The 15,405-nt window shown below is 35.4% G+C and overlaps 1 protein-coding gene across 1 annotated transcript in view; it reads left to right on the top strand.

Moving 5' to 3' along the window:
* LOC150090984 (voltage-gated inwardly rectifying potassium channel KCNH6-like) overlaps window positions 1–13,864 on the top strand; it is a 490,763-nt gene extending 476,899 nt beyond the window's left edge. Inside the window, exon 18 of the mRNA XM_090379306.1 lies at window positions 13,613–13,864. Within this exon, the coding sequence (XP_090235432.1) occupies window positions 13,613–13,864 (252 nt within the window). The remainder of the gene's footprint in view (window positions 1–13,612) is intronic.
* The last annotated feature ends 1,541 nt before the right edge of the window (window positions 13,865–15,405 follow it).

Consider the following 15,405-nt stretch of genomic DNA (forward strand, 5'->3'; position numbering starts at 1 on the left):
TCGATCAATGAAAAATTAATAAGCATAATGTTTGAATTTTATGGTCTTAACTTAACAAACCCCGTGTAACATGGAATGTAACCCCCTCACCACCACTTCAGTGCCTATAGAGTGCAATCTGTTTCTATGAGTAAAATATGTGATTCGGTGAATATATTTTTTAATTAATTCTTTAGTTGATCGATGGTAATAATTCAGTTAACGTTTGAATCAGTTGGCTGATTCAAATATTTTAGAATGTGTGCTGTTAAATGTCAAAAGTTAGCTAAATTTTTACATTTATAGCACCTATCGAATTTTTAGATGCAAGAATCAGTTCGCGATTATTATTTCAGTGTTTTGGAAGCATATTTGGCTGAATTCCAGATTATGGGCACACCTTGTCACCGCGTTGCGGTGCATGGCCAAATCGAAACGGATTCAAAAAGAAGTGTGGGTTTTTTTAAGCCAAAAGAGGGAAGACACAGTTCACTGCACTGTACGCTTTCTGCGTTAATTACCCGCAAAATCTACCATCCATCTGACAGCACAACTGCGGGATAACATAGCGCACAAAAGAACAAGAGAAATGTTGTCACCGAACCAATTAGGGAAAAGGTGATGCTCCGTAAACACCTCGCTGGTGCACTTCAATCTACTAATCAATCAGCCAATCACGGCGACGTTCCTTCCAGATGCGCGCGGAGCATCTAGGGAGTTGATATTTGCAAGAGTGAGCAACAGTTAGTAAGTCGGCGCGATGCTGTGCGTGGAGTATTAGCAGTTCGATTGGAGAAATGAAATGTTATCAGACACCGAGCGTGGTAGTCTTTTGTCTCGTGGCCGCTGTGCACGCGGGGATCAACGGTAGGTAGCATTTGCTCTTTACAAAGACGGTCCTCGCGAATGTCTTAAGTCAAATCAGCAGGTGCGTGTAGAGTTCGGTGACACCGTATGTACCTGAGAAATACGTTGGTTATTTTTATTTTATTTTTTTTCTTTTATTCGCTGGAACCACGAAAGACTGAAGCGCTTTAAAAAAAAAAAAGTTGTAGGAAGGGGTGGGGGGGGGGGTCTGGTGAAGTTCTGGTTGTTTATGTGAAACTTAAACGTGTTTGTCCAGTGCATAGTGTTTAGGGTAAGGTGCCACCTGTGATCTCCCACAACTGCACCATCTGTCTCTTGTGAAGTATACAGGACTCTGTAAATTCCAGAAATGTGTGTGGCACCTTGTATAGTATTGTGCTGGGTTCTGTTGTTTCTCTGACTTCTTGGCCGCATAGGCCCTAATGCGACCCTACTTCCGCCCCCACCACTGGGAGTTGAGCCAAGCTGCCCGTCATACTCTGGCTAGTCTCTGCCAGGGTCGCTTGAGCTTCCTAACAGAGACCACAAAAAAAAATTGAGAGTTCACAGGGAATAAGAGAGGAGGAGGTCAGACTGTGGGGGTGAAAGCAAGTTGAACTAATAGTGAAGACAATCCGCTATGGATTTAGGCGAAGTAGGGGTAGGGAAGGGGGTTAAAAGTCGCAGAAACCCATGTGTATTGATCTAGCAACCAGTTGAGTTCCAGCAGTGATCCTGTAACCTAAATCGGATGCCAGCATGAATCCTACCCATAAAGGGTTTGAAGTATTGTTTCTGTGGCACAGGTTTATATTTATCCTACCCCCGAAGGGGTTAGAGGGAGTATTCTAGACTGTCCTAGCATCGGTGACCTTGGCACGCCTTGTGGTGAAAACAGCCTGGGCAAATCGAGTGAACGCAATATATTTATCTCCGTCATTTAGTAGATCTTGATTGCAGGGAGTTCCTCGGCTTACTATAAACGGTTGTTTTCATAGGAGGGGCACATAAAGTGGGTCCAGGACTCATCTCCACAATGGCAAAAGGGATGCGATTCGATATTCATGCTCATCCAGACTAAATCCATGGTGGACTGTCTCCACTATTAGCTGCACCTGGGCACGTGTATAAATGGGGGCAGAACTTGAACGCGTCGTGTGAGAATTTTTTATTTTATTGATGTGACTCCCCGAATCACTAGTTACCAATATATTCTAGATATTTAAATATTTTCCTAGCCTCTTCAGAATTGTTTCTAGGGTGCACCTTCACAATGCTGCTTGATATTTTATTAAATTGAAAGTGTTTAAATGGTACCACAAACTAGGAGTTGGATGATGACTTCAGACCAGTGTGTTTGCAACGGTGGAGTGAGAGAATGTAACTTCGGGGGAGGGGTAGTACATGTAGTATATATTTTTTGTTATTCTTTAATATTTACAACATATGTATGCATTACAAAAAATGTATATTTATGAACGTTATAATAATAGAATGAGGAAACAAAAGGAAATATTTATTATTTAACATCTAAATACTTAGTCAGTTCACAAAAACCGCGTTAATGACAATAATCAGAGTTTAATAATATGAAAATCACCGATGAAAATTCGCAAAAAATTTTTTACAAATTATAAACAAACATGCAAGTATTATAATATCCTTATTCTTCTTTGCATACCTATCAGTCACTTCATTTATTAATTTTTCTGATAACTCGTTCTGGTATTCTAAGCTTATCGTCATGCAATATTATGATACTAATATATACATAATAAAAAAAAACCATAAAATGCATTGTCTATAGGCTGCGACCAAACAGTCTTGATTGTGGTATACAAAGGAAGACTTAGCCACAAGTAGATTCTTGCTGTGAAACAAAAAAAAAAAAAAAAACAAAACAAAGGAATGTGAAAACCATAAAGCGAAACTGCCGCCTATTGAAATAGTGGCTGCAGTACACTTCTGTCTCTTTCCCAGACATCGTTTAGCCCCTCTCCCTGAAAGCCGCGGGACACTTTCTGATTACAATAGCATCCGTCACTGAAGGAGCAATTCAGGTGAACCTGTTCACGGCCTGCAGTCCAGTCGGTCGTGTTTGCGTTATATATACAAAGAATTAGTTGTAAGTAGACCGTTTGTGTGAAACACTATCAAGAAATGGTTTGTGTGAAAACGCCTGACACTTGAAAAAGTGGCTTTTTTATGCAGCCACAAATATTGCCTATTTATTTTGAAAATTTCGTGTCTTTTGAATTTTAGTGATTTATTTTCGCCATGTTCCACCTAACGAGTACTACACTTAGTTGCTGTGATTTTTTTTTGTGTTGTTTATTTGACATAAATTTATTGAATTCGTGTTTTATAATTACAACTTTGTGTAAACTGATAGTATGGCCCCTAAAGAGCACAGTAAGAAGAAAATTTCAATAATAAAAAAATGTTCCAAAAATTAACGTCTGAGATCTTTGAACGAATAATAAAATAAAATTTTTTCGCCTTTGGGAGGGTATTTTATTCCATCGGGAGTGAAATTCAACCCCCCCCCCCCCCCGATTCAACATTGCTTCAGATATACAAAACTTGCGGCTTTTCTCAATATTAATTCAGCTCCCAATGAACAGTGAAAAAATAAAATAATAATGATTCCATCGAAATCTGATTATTTTAACGACAGTAGAGATAAAAATGGGATGGAGTCCTTTGTGATAGTATAGTGGCTTCACCACTTGTTACTCATTTGGACAGTCTAGGTTATAGTCTTAAGTCTGACTGGAAGAATTTCTGAAATCCATTTTAATCGAAAATGGGGTTTGCCGATCCCAGGTGGAAGGAGCAGGATCATTAGTTAATAGCTATAGGATTATTACCTAATAGTAATTAGGATTGCCACTCCCGCATGGCTCCGTTGTTGAACTATCTTGATATAGATTGTCCGGGTGTATGATATACGCCTGGACAATCTAAAAGCTCGTATAATTCTGTGTTGTCTTGATGTCTAGCCAGGTAGTTTTCTCTAATTTATTTATTTATTCAGTTGAAGATCATAATTCCACTCCTTGACAGCAAGGCGCTAGCAGGGTACACATTAGTTACAAATCAGTAATGACAATAATGATAAGACTCAACTCAGGTGTATGTAATATCTCTAAACTTGTATTAAAGACATTGCAGTTTCTTAGGACATCAACAGAGATAAATAATTAGTGTATAACAATAATAAAATTGGAGATTTATGAAGTTATGGGAATAAATAGAGTAAATTATATCAAATTAATTTTACAAAAATGAACAGAAATTGATCAATGCAATTAGTAGGAAAAAAGGCTGAAGTCCATTTTGAACTTCACCGTAAAAATGCCATTGGCAAATCCCAGGCCGAAAACTGCACATCCCGAATTGGCCCTGTCAGCTGCCGACGTGGGGGTTTCTGGTTTGTAGATAATCAGACCAGTTTCTGGAATCACTCGTGCTGCGCCAGAACTGAACCACAGAGGTTTCAGCCAGGGTGCTTGGCAAGACCGACTTACGCAGGAACATTTTAAGGTTAAAAATGGCGATATATTATACAGTACAGTACTCGTATTCAGGAAAGAAGACCAATACGTCATAACCACAAATCGTGTGCAGTAAGCGAAGGACGTAAGTCGGATTGAATCAGTGTCAACAATGGTTAATATAAACATTGGGACTGTCTTGCGTCTGCACCAATCACAAGCCGTCAAATTTGCACCCTATACCTAGCTACGCTACACTTTAAAACCAAATAGACTTTAGTGACGCTATTGAATCTTATCTTATGATTTCGATTTTTATTATTCACCCTTTTGAAGCTGTTTTCGAAACACCTCACGCTTAACAGGGTAAGTTATTTTTATGCCCAGTTGCACCAATGAGACTTAAAACAAAAAACTGCACATCAAAATTTGCCACTCAATAACTCATTTCGCTTCGATACGATATCGTCAATTTAAAGATGCATCTAAATGACACATTGCCTGACCGAGATCTAGATTTTGTTTGTTGCATTAACTTTAAAGTTAAATTAATTGATTCTAATATTTTGTAATTTAATACCAAAAAGAAAACTGGAAAAGGAAATTGGTGCTTAAGTTACATTTAAGGCACCAGTGTAACTTGAATTTTAAGTGTTCCTTAAATTCTATGGTTTTGCTGAAAGATAATTATGAAGAAAGTAAGTTTTGCGTTTTCTTTAGCAAGATCTTGGGGAATAAATTTAAATTTTAGTAAGAAACGCAATAGGAAAGCTAAATGTTTGAAGATTTAGCTCAAGACGAAAGACTTCAAGATTCTGAAAGACGGTTTAAAGTTGATATGTACTATGCAACAATAGACATTGTGATACATGAATTACAAAAAAATGTTGTAGGTAGTTTTAAAATTTTTCAACCAGAAACACATCTTTTAGCGACGAAGTTCTGCAACAAATGGCTGTAGAATTTCTAAACTGATATAATAAAAATATTTCTGATGACTTTCCACAGCAGCTATTAAATTAAGATCATCTTTAGGACAAGGAATTTTAAAAATTAATTCAATTCGGGACTTATGCAACCTTATTTTAATTAAAAACGTCGTTTTAAATTCTTGACCTTGCTGGTTATTGTGGCTGGTGTCAAAAGAAGTTTTTCGAAATTAAAACATATATAAAGAACACAATAGGCCAACGTCGACTTAGCTATTTGTCCATCTTAAGCAGAAAACAGTGTAGCGAATTCTGTCGATTTCAACTAAAACGGGTAGGAGACAATTTTGATTAAAGTTTAAAATATTTGTTATAAAACTTTTATTTTGTGTATATAGACTAGATTTAACATATACAGTTGGTTATTTATTACAATAATTTGTTTTAAAATTACTCCAAAACCAGTGGCGTAGCTACCATGTAGGCAGGCAAGAATTGCCTCCGTCTTCTGTTTTTGCAATTTTCATTAAGTAAGGGCCCGAAAAAGGGTAGCTACGCTACTGTCCAAAACTATTATATGTGTATTTACGTTTCTGTATATTTTATTTTGTCACCTATATATTTATTATTGTTACTGAGGTTTTATGTTCATGCATATGTTAACTCAAATCTTATTATTTATAGATGTTATTCATTTACTTAAGGCTTGAATTTTGTGAGTAAAGATTGCTTTACTACCTAGTTAGCTTCATTTACTATGTAGATATACAATAAATTTTTTTCACTGATCATTTTGTATGTATTTCTGTTGATCTTAAACTAATTAAAGCTATTGGGTTTTGTTTTACAATAATAAAAAATAGGATTTGATTATAATTCGGTATTTATTTTTTAATACATCATGTATACCTTCAAAAATGTATTTATTATATTTATTACAGTGTCCACAGAGGCAGAGGAGGAATTATTAATGGTTTCATTTTTTTAAATCTTCTTGTGTTTATATTTTTGCAGTTTTCATTAAGTAGGGGCCCAAACATGTTCTTTACCTCCAGGCCCGAAAAAGGATAGCTATGCCACTGTACGGGTTATAATATTTCGTGTAATGATGTATTTCCCAGTGGGATGTTCAGGTTTGGTGAATAGTACCACCTTGGATATTGTGAAAGGCTTCCTTGTGGTCCAGTTCAGCGATGGCAGGTACCAGTATTCTAATCCAGGATGCGGTTTAGGTGGGAGGGCAGGGCAAATTACCAAATTACTGATGCATATATAATGACTGGGACAGTATATCTCTGGACATATTTGAACGATTAGACTTGCATTGCAAAAACCGGTGAACGCTTGCTGAATGGCCCACATGGCAGTAAAGTACTTGTTTCTAGAATCCATGAAGTCAGGGCGGAAAGTGATTTTTGGTCCTATGTTAACTTGAGATCTTTGATGAGAAGCCTTCCTGATTTCAGAACCATTATTGATGTATTCCATTTTCTTTTTTAGTGAAAGTGACTTGCACTGATTTGTCTTTATTTATAAACCAGTGAAATGTGTAGATACTGTTCAAAGAGTGAGAGTTTCCGTGTTACTTCATCAAAGATTAAATGGGAGTATTTTGGATCTCCTGAAATGATAAATGGTTTCAATCTTCAGCATAGGATAGTATTGTTAATGGACAGAAAGGGTTCCAGTGCAGCTGCAAATAGTGTTGAGGAGAGGATGTCCCCTTGTGGGATACCACTCAAAATGGTGACAGTACTGATGTGCAACTAGTAGATGTCTAGGTTGAAGGATTGATGCCTGGACTTTCAAGAGATTGCTGGTGATGTTGAAATAAGATTCCAGAATGTGCAGGAATGGGTATCTGATCATATGCTGCCCTTATGTCATTGCGATTTGCAGTAGAAAGCCATTTGTATCCTGAAAAGGTTGTCTAGGAGGTTGGTGGTAGGAGATCTTCCACTAATCACTGACTGTAGATAGGGAGGTCTATAGTTAAAGCAGTGTCTTTTTCAAATATTTTAAGTAGTGAGCATATTATTAAGATGGCCAAAAATCTTTTGGATCCTTTGGAGTTTTAATTTTTGGGATTGGCTTAACAAAGTAGATGTTTATGATTCTAGGGGTCGTAGCAGTTTTGAGGATTTTCTGAAAAATGTGCAAGTATCAATTATGTAGGTGTTGCATAACTTGATTATGAATTTGGAAAATCCATCTGGGCCCACTGTTGCTTTATTGGGCATCTTGTTAATTACTGTAAATCCCCAAAAGTTTGCTTTTTCTTTTATAAAAACATTACATAGCCAAAACAGTACCCAATTCAGCAAACTACGATAGAATTAGTGTCTCCATTGTGATATGCTGCATTTTTCTGAGCTAGTAAGAAACTGTCGCATCCTTCATTGCCAAAGCTTATAAAGCACGAAATGAAACAGACTCCACACCAAGCGATTTTCACCTGCTTGAACCAGTCTTCATACTGACTATTCAGAAACATTTTTAAATAAATTTCCCTTTTATATTGACAAGGCCACATTGGATTAGAAGTTTCACTTGGTTTTTTGTGCTGTCTGCAAGGAAAGTCCAATTCAAGTGGGCATATGTAAGCAAATAAAATGGAGTTTTTAAATAACTTCTAGATGGGGAAAAGTAATAGTATATTTTCATGACAAAATGTGAAACATTTATCCATACTTGTTTTGAACACTTCCTGCTATGTTGCATGAAATAAATTCTTCTTACAATATGAATGAGCACATACTACTGGAAGTTCTTTGAGGACAGTCAAATGACTGAGGGAAATAAGCTAACTTTTTTTCGCTTCCATCCAGATATTAAACACTATGACAACTTGGCAGACATTTCAATCTAATTACCAAGGAATAAACATGTTTATTTAAAGTTTTTCTGCATTGCCTTGCATATTATGTAAATGGCAATTGTACTTCTCGACAGGAATTGAGTAATTTTCAAATTTTATATAAATTATATATATAAAAAAAATCACTTTGAAAAACTTAATATTTGCCACTTTGACATTTGAATCACTTGTTAAGCAGCAGTGTGTTAGGTTAAGTATTGCTGTTATATGTAGGACAACACTCCAAGTATGGACAACTTGTTCCCAGTCGATGTCCTTCCATGTTTGAGTGAAGGATCGAAGAATATACCTTGAACAAAGGACCAGTGCAGTATGAGGATCTTGAGGAAGAGATTAGCATTTGTTGAACCCAACACGTTAGACAGCAACCACAACTTCCAACAATTTGTTAAATTATTGGCAGTTGTTATTAGCCCTTAGATTTCCACCTGCATCGTGAAGAAGACTGAGAGATAGTTTGGTGGCTGTTACTTGGTTCTTAATCCTTTAGTCCCAGCAATTAACAAACAAAAAGGCATCTGTAATATGTCAGAGTCCCATTTCATTCTGTTTTTGCACTGATGGCAGCCTCAGCATTTTTAAGAAACCACAATCAAGTGAACCAAATCTATTAATGTGGAAAATGATGCCGAAGTGGACTTCCCCTTAGAACACAGGCATTTTACAGATACAACATGATAGCAGCCTGTGTCCTGGTCCTGAGTTGCCTACGCACTAAGTGAAGCAACAGATTTAATTAAATTTATAAATGGTGTAATATATTTATTAAGTTCAATTTATTGACAAAAGCAAACTCCTTGATGGCCACGGGGCTAGTGGGATGCACTTTTGGATTAGTAGCCAGTCAGATATTGTGAAAAAACAAGTTTTTTCACAATGTGTGAGGTCATCGGTACTTGTACCATCTCTCAGTGTCATTATAAGTACTCCTAAAAGGAAATCGCTGCGATTAATCAGGGCAAGGCTTACATGATGTCATGCATTGCAGCAATTTCATTGTTTTGTTTGAACACAATTTTTTTTTGTCAGGCAAAGGGGTCAGATTAGAATGAACATAACCCCAGTGACCTTTGAAAATCAATGTATAAACTATTTACAACTTCATTAGCTCAGTTTCTGTTTACAAGGCATTATTTGGGTCAAGATACACAGATTTATTATGCATTGCTCAGTTGCCTTTCTATTAGCTGCTGGATCATAAATCACCGAATTGATGGATGGAATCAAACTCGCTAGTATTGTGCTATTAAAGACCGTATTCTCAGTTGCCACCCTTTTGACCTCTTGCTTCTTAGGGTGTTCTGCAGTGTCAGTTTCCTATTGGCTTAGGATCAAAGTTTCTCGTATACAGAATAAACAAGTGAGGGTGCCATTTAGATTTGGAATGATTTCAAAGAGAACTCAATTTGTTATCACTTTTTTTGATAGCATTGTTCATCCCCCATCTTCTTAGGGGGGGGGGGTGGAGAAAACTTCCTCTTATATTGTGTATAATCTTTTGATGTTTTTGGAACTTGAAGATAACTCTTGTGTATGTGTGACTAAGAGTGGGGATATAGTAACACACACACAGATGGAAGTATCTGCATGTGACCGAGCACTGTTTTGTTTGTGGAGTGAAAAACAAAACAGTGACATCTAAAGCTGTCTTAGAAGTCAAACTTATTCTATACATAACCTTCACAGACACAGAAGGTCAATAATCTTTGCTGAATAATTTTTCGTTTTAAGTTCCTGTTCTAAATTTTTTAAATTAGTGCTGATCATTGATGGGGAGATTTAAAAGACAACTGCTGTTTCCTCAAAAATGTCGTGCTATCACACACGACACTCCAATTACATATTGCAACAGGATCTAGCTTTAGGGAATTTGTATTGTCTTGACAGCAGTAAGTGGGTTTGGCAGGCAGGTGTTTTTAGCATCCCTTATTCAGATATGTGCAATAACTTCTTGGGGTTCTGTTGGAGGTCTGACCAGCTGAAGAGCATAGGTTAATACAAACCTAAGGAATTCCTATAAATTCGTTTAAAAAGAAAAAAGGGAGTGAAGATATGTTTACATAATGGATGTAGACTACATGTACAGTGAAGAATATGCTAATCAGTACAACAGGGGGACTTACTTTGTTTAGGATTAGGCAAAAAGTCTATGAAATATATTTGTTATAAGGTGAATTTCTTTTTCAAGTCTCTGTAAATACCCTCGATATGTAGGATACCCTGCAAACTTGTTTACGTTCCTTCTCTTCCTTTGATGTTGAGCCAGAGAAGCCGCTTTGTTCAGCTAAACAATGCATGTGTTACCTTCTTATATATGAAATGTTTGTAGCACAACTCCTTTTCGTAGGTCATTGTGCACCATCTAGTTATGTTTCGATACTCTTGGGAAGATTAATTTAAAGGTTTTGTAGATTTCCTCCTATGGCACAATATCCTCTCATTATGAAGGAGTAGTAACAGAATGACTGACATTTAATTAAAATTAACACCTAACAAATGTATATTATCACACATTACTTTTGATACTTTATGAAAAGAGCTTCCAGTAAGCAATAGGAAGAATGCCTTTGAAATAAAATTTTTGATTTTTCCCTGTAGCACATAAATCAACAGCTATAACTTCAGAGGTACAGAACAGGAATGGCTTGATCTTAAGTAAACTAAAATTCTCCATGTTAAAGGTTGCTGCTATTCGTCATCAAGGGGTAACTCTGTTGATGGGCGATGTCAGTAAAACATGATGTGAAAGTTTTTGGTGTTCTTTTATACTATAACATTATTTATTATTATTAGCTATATGGTGCAAGGAAGCCTGAGGCTTATGCTGCACCAGCCAAAAAAAAAAAAAAAAAAATTCCTCAGAGAGAGAGACAAAAGTAGAAGGGAATCACCAAGAAAGAGAAGAATGATGATATCCAGCTCAGGAACCTGGATGTGCCAAGTCCATACTCACCCCCTGGGGTTATACTGTTGTATATTTACAAGTCCATGGATCGATTTTGAACTGTGGTCTACCAAATGAAAAAAAATTCTAGATAAGCAAAACATTTAAACAGGTTACATACTTTTTTTTTAAATAGCACAATAGATAAATCTGAACAATACTGGTACAGTACTCTCTAATGTCTGTCAAGATTGCAAGAACAGTTATATCTGACATAGTGCAAATCTGGATGAACTATTTACCTTCCTTAGGGGCATGCACACAAGTAATAGGGAGAAAAGAAAGGCGTAAAAATAAATAAATACTTATAAGAAAAAATTATACTGTTGTATATCGGACAATCCTGCCTGGCATCTCAAGTGTCAACTATCAGAATTGCACGACAAGACAATATAGTGTCCTCTGTTTCTAACAAAGTGCATGGCAAAATACCATTAAGAAAAAAAAAAATTTTTTTTTGAGAAATCCAAAGTAAAATTATAAATGAAAATAAAGGCATGACAAAGGAATGAAACCAAAATATACATTATGGGGTTTGTGTATGTTTGTTTTTGCTATTTGTGTATATCTACTTGTCTATCTTGCTGCATCTATATATACAGATATAAAAATAAGTTTTTATTTAATTCGTATATTTTGGTTTTGTTTCTCTGTCGTGCCAGATTTCTATATATCCTCCCTTTTATACCCTTATTTTTTGGTTAAAATTTTTCTTCCCCTTAATGCTATTTATTAATTTTATTTTGCCATGATATGTACTTAATGTTAGAAACAGAAGACTATATTCATGTGCAATTCTGGTGGTTGACACTTGATATGTCAGGATTGTGCGATATATAACAATATAACTTTTTCATGTAAGTATTCATTTCGGTCTACATTGTGTTTAATTTTCTTTTGTTTTCTCTGCTGCTATTACTTATTTACATATTATATAGTTATGGTTGTTGGGTGCTCTGTCTATCAGTAGCCCTTGTCCATAAATAATTTTTTATGTTTTTCCTACTCTTTCTTCCCCTTGCATATAATCTTTATAGTTATATTTATATGAACTTCCCTTTATAAAAGTGTTTGATGTTTAGAGTAGAGCGTCGATTATCCGAACTAACTGAGACGGGGGGTAGTTCAGTTTTATCAAAAACACTGTTGTGGAAACTAAAATAAAAAAGATTTAGAAATAAAAACAGTAAGTTGTACTTGTGTATTTTTATTCACAGATAACAAAATAAATGGAACTTTCAGCCACAACAACACATGTATAGGTCTTTAACGAATATAATTACTTATTTTTTGCTGCACCATTTTTGAACTTTGTCTTTATTGCCAGCTCTCCTACTCTTTTCAGTATTTAGTTTATTGATTTTCACATATCATTTAATTTTGTAAATTTTCTTTATGCTTTATATCTTCATTTGTGAATAATATTTCATGAACACAACCAACCCAAGGATTGGTTCTGGGACCACTGTTGTTTCTCATTTTCATAAATGACACTGACAAGGGGATAGGTGTGATGTCAAAATTTGTAAATAATGTAAAGATTGGTAGAGTTGTTAATGATCATTACCAAGCAGGATGATTAGAGTAGGCCATAAGAATGGTCAGAAAAGTATCAGCTATGTGTTAATGCAGCAAAATGCAAGGTCTTACACTTGATGGGACTAAATTAAAAACAGTATAGGAAGAAAGGGACTTTGGAGTTATGATATGAAGTTCTCCTAGCAGTGTAAACATGCAGCCAGGAAAGCCCATGGGGTCCTGTTGATTTTTTTAATAGCCAGAGATAATGAGGTCATAAACCTACTGTATACAAGTACGAAGACATTAAGCTTCTTGAAATGATCCAAAGATTGAGTGGGAATAGTAAAATGAATGAGAGCGATATTTTCACTGTTATAAAGAATTCCAGAACTAGGGAGCCTTGCATTCAAATCACAGGTGAAGAGGTTTATTGTTATTAGCCATGTGGTGCGTGGAAGCCTGAGGCTTATGCTGCACCAGCCAAAAAAAAAAATTTCTGAATTACCAAGAGAGAGAGGGAGATGTAGTAGAAGGGAATCACCAAGAAAGAGAAGAATGATGATATCCAGCTGAGGACCCTGGGTGTGCCAAGCCCATATACTCACCAGATGTGAACTCCTGGGGTTGCTTAGACTGGATTGCACAAAGTTTTCTTTTGGCCAGCAAAGTTTTGATTACTGTAACAAGTTACTGCAGGTAGTTGAGGCTGGATGGTTACCTATGTGAGGAGGGACGGTCATAATTAAATTTATTTTCCTATCTACTTTTTTTTTTTTCAGTGCAGCAGAAACATGAGTTCCTTGTACTATACGGCTAATATTAACAAAGATATGTGATTATTGTGCATTTCAGTTCTATATGTTTATCAAATAAATTACAATTTTGGTGAGACTGATTGGCAACTTTGTGGGCCACCATAAGGATATCCCTAGCAAGAAATATTTACATTGTATTTATTTTCTTAAAAAAAATTACCCGATCATATTACATATATATAAAATCTTTGCATATTTTGTAGGCTCGTCTCAAACTAGGCAGTGAAAACAAATCAGAAAAGCCAAGCCAAGACAGATGTGAATCTAGGACTATAAAACGTGAAGATTCATTAGAGTGCAAATCTGAACCGGTTTCAAGTGGTGCAAGGGCCACTGTCGGAGAAGCAGAAGGCAGCATGTCCTGTGTGGATATTAAAAGTAGGGAAAAAGATGAGTCGAGTAGAAGAAGAAAGTCACACTCACAACTTCGAGATTCAAAATCATCAGATGTGTAAATATGTAAAGCTTGTTCGTGGTTGTATTTATTTTTCTACTGCAAAAAAAAAAAAAAATATATCATTTGGTTTGTATATTTGCAGAATGAAGTGCGTGCATCACATATGTGATATATGTCTGTGTTATACGCTGCATTACAGCCATAATCTATTTTATATGGTGTAATGGCATTTAAGAAAACATGACAGATAAGATTGGCATATAAATGTACTTCGCAGTACATTTGAAATATCAGGACTGAATATCCAAGCATAAGAAATTTTTAACTTTTCTAGTCTTCATCTAAAGAAAGTTGCGTGGTTAACTCTACCGGAGTAGTTTGGCATTGCAGTAGTCGTCACCTCCACTACAAGTCCGGTAGGTTTGCACAGACTTACAATCGTGACTGTGATAAAAACAGGTAGTCCTACAACGATAGTTTGCTTTCCGTCTAGCCATTGATTTGTACATTTGTAATAATCCTCATCTTACCTTAATTCACTATACAATGTCTTTTGAAGGCAGTAGATTTTGCAAGTTCATTTAGAATTTTCATTTTAATCAAACTCAGTTCTTTTATTAACCAAAGTCAGTTTCATAATAAGCAATATCAGAAATAGTTTACTGCACTGAAGAAATTAGATTAGCTTTTTTTTTTTTTTTATTAAAATTTCCTGAAAGTTTTAAAAATGTCATCAATACAAAGATGCCTTACTAGGGGCAGTTATACAGTTCACAAATTATATACTGCATAGTTAAATGAAATTAAACGTATTCTGTGAAATCATTTTTCACAGATGATATTTTTCTAAAATGAGTATAATATAGAAGTTGGGAAATAAGCCTTTTAAGTAACTCTTAGACTGAAAACTTCTCTTTATAAAGAAAATGTTAAAACTTTTAATGCCCATTATAATAACAAAGGAGGGTAAGGAATTAACAAAGTTAACCTCCATTCCTGGAAAATGGATAAAACAATGAAAACAGGAAGCTTCATCAAACAATATGTGCAGCTGCAAACTTCAGTGATAGGATTTAGCACTTGTCTGTGGTCCTGTTACTTGTGGGAGGATCTCATGTACATTAAATGAACCAACTTTACTGGTTAATGTCTTCTAATTTTATTATATACTTTCTTTAAAAATGAAATTCAGTAACATTAGCCAAAACCTCCTGGTGATATCTTAAGCAAGTGAAAATTGAACTAGTATCCACTAATAATATTATTCTCAGAGAGATGCTTTTAGGGTTGGGTGTAGTAAACGAATAATTATAACACATTCATTTGATTTTTATGGGTATATATATTTTTTGACCTCTTGGAGGTTTTGGCTCATTTTTCCTCTAAACTCTTTAGTGTTTAGGAATGAATTTTTGCATTTAAAAATCTGATCAGTGATAGGAAAATATTTTTTACAAACTCAGGGAGAAATGACAAATCTATAATATACTTAATTGTTATTGTCTGTATATATATTTTATTATACATTTAATTTTCAGTTTTTAGATGCCTGTTCATGTAAAATGATGGCATCAAAAGCAGTCAGACGGTGCTATATTT

Source organism: Mastigoproctus giganteus, chromosome 1 (genome assembly GCF_048544385.1).
Source record: "Mastigoproctus giganteus isolate SK-2022 chromosome 1, ASM4854438v1, whole genome shotgun sequence".
In the NCBI taxonomy this organism is placed as follows: Eukaryota; Metazoa; Arthropoda; class Arachnida; order Uropygi; family Thelyphonidae; genus Mastigoproctus; species Mastigoproctus giganteus.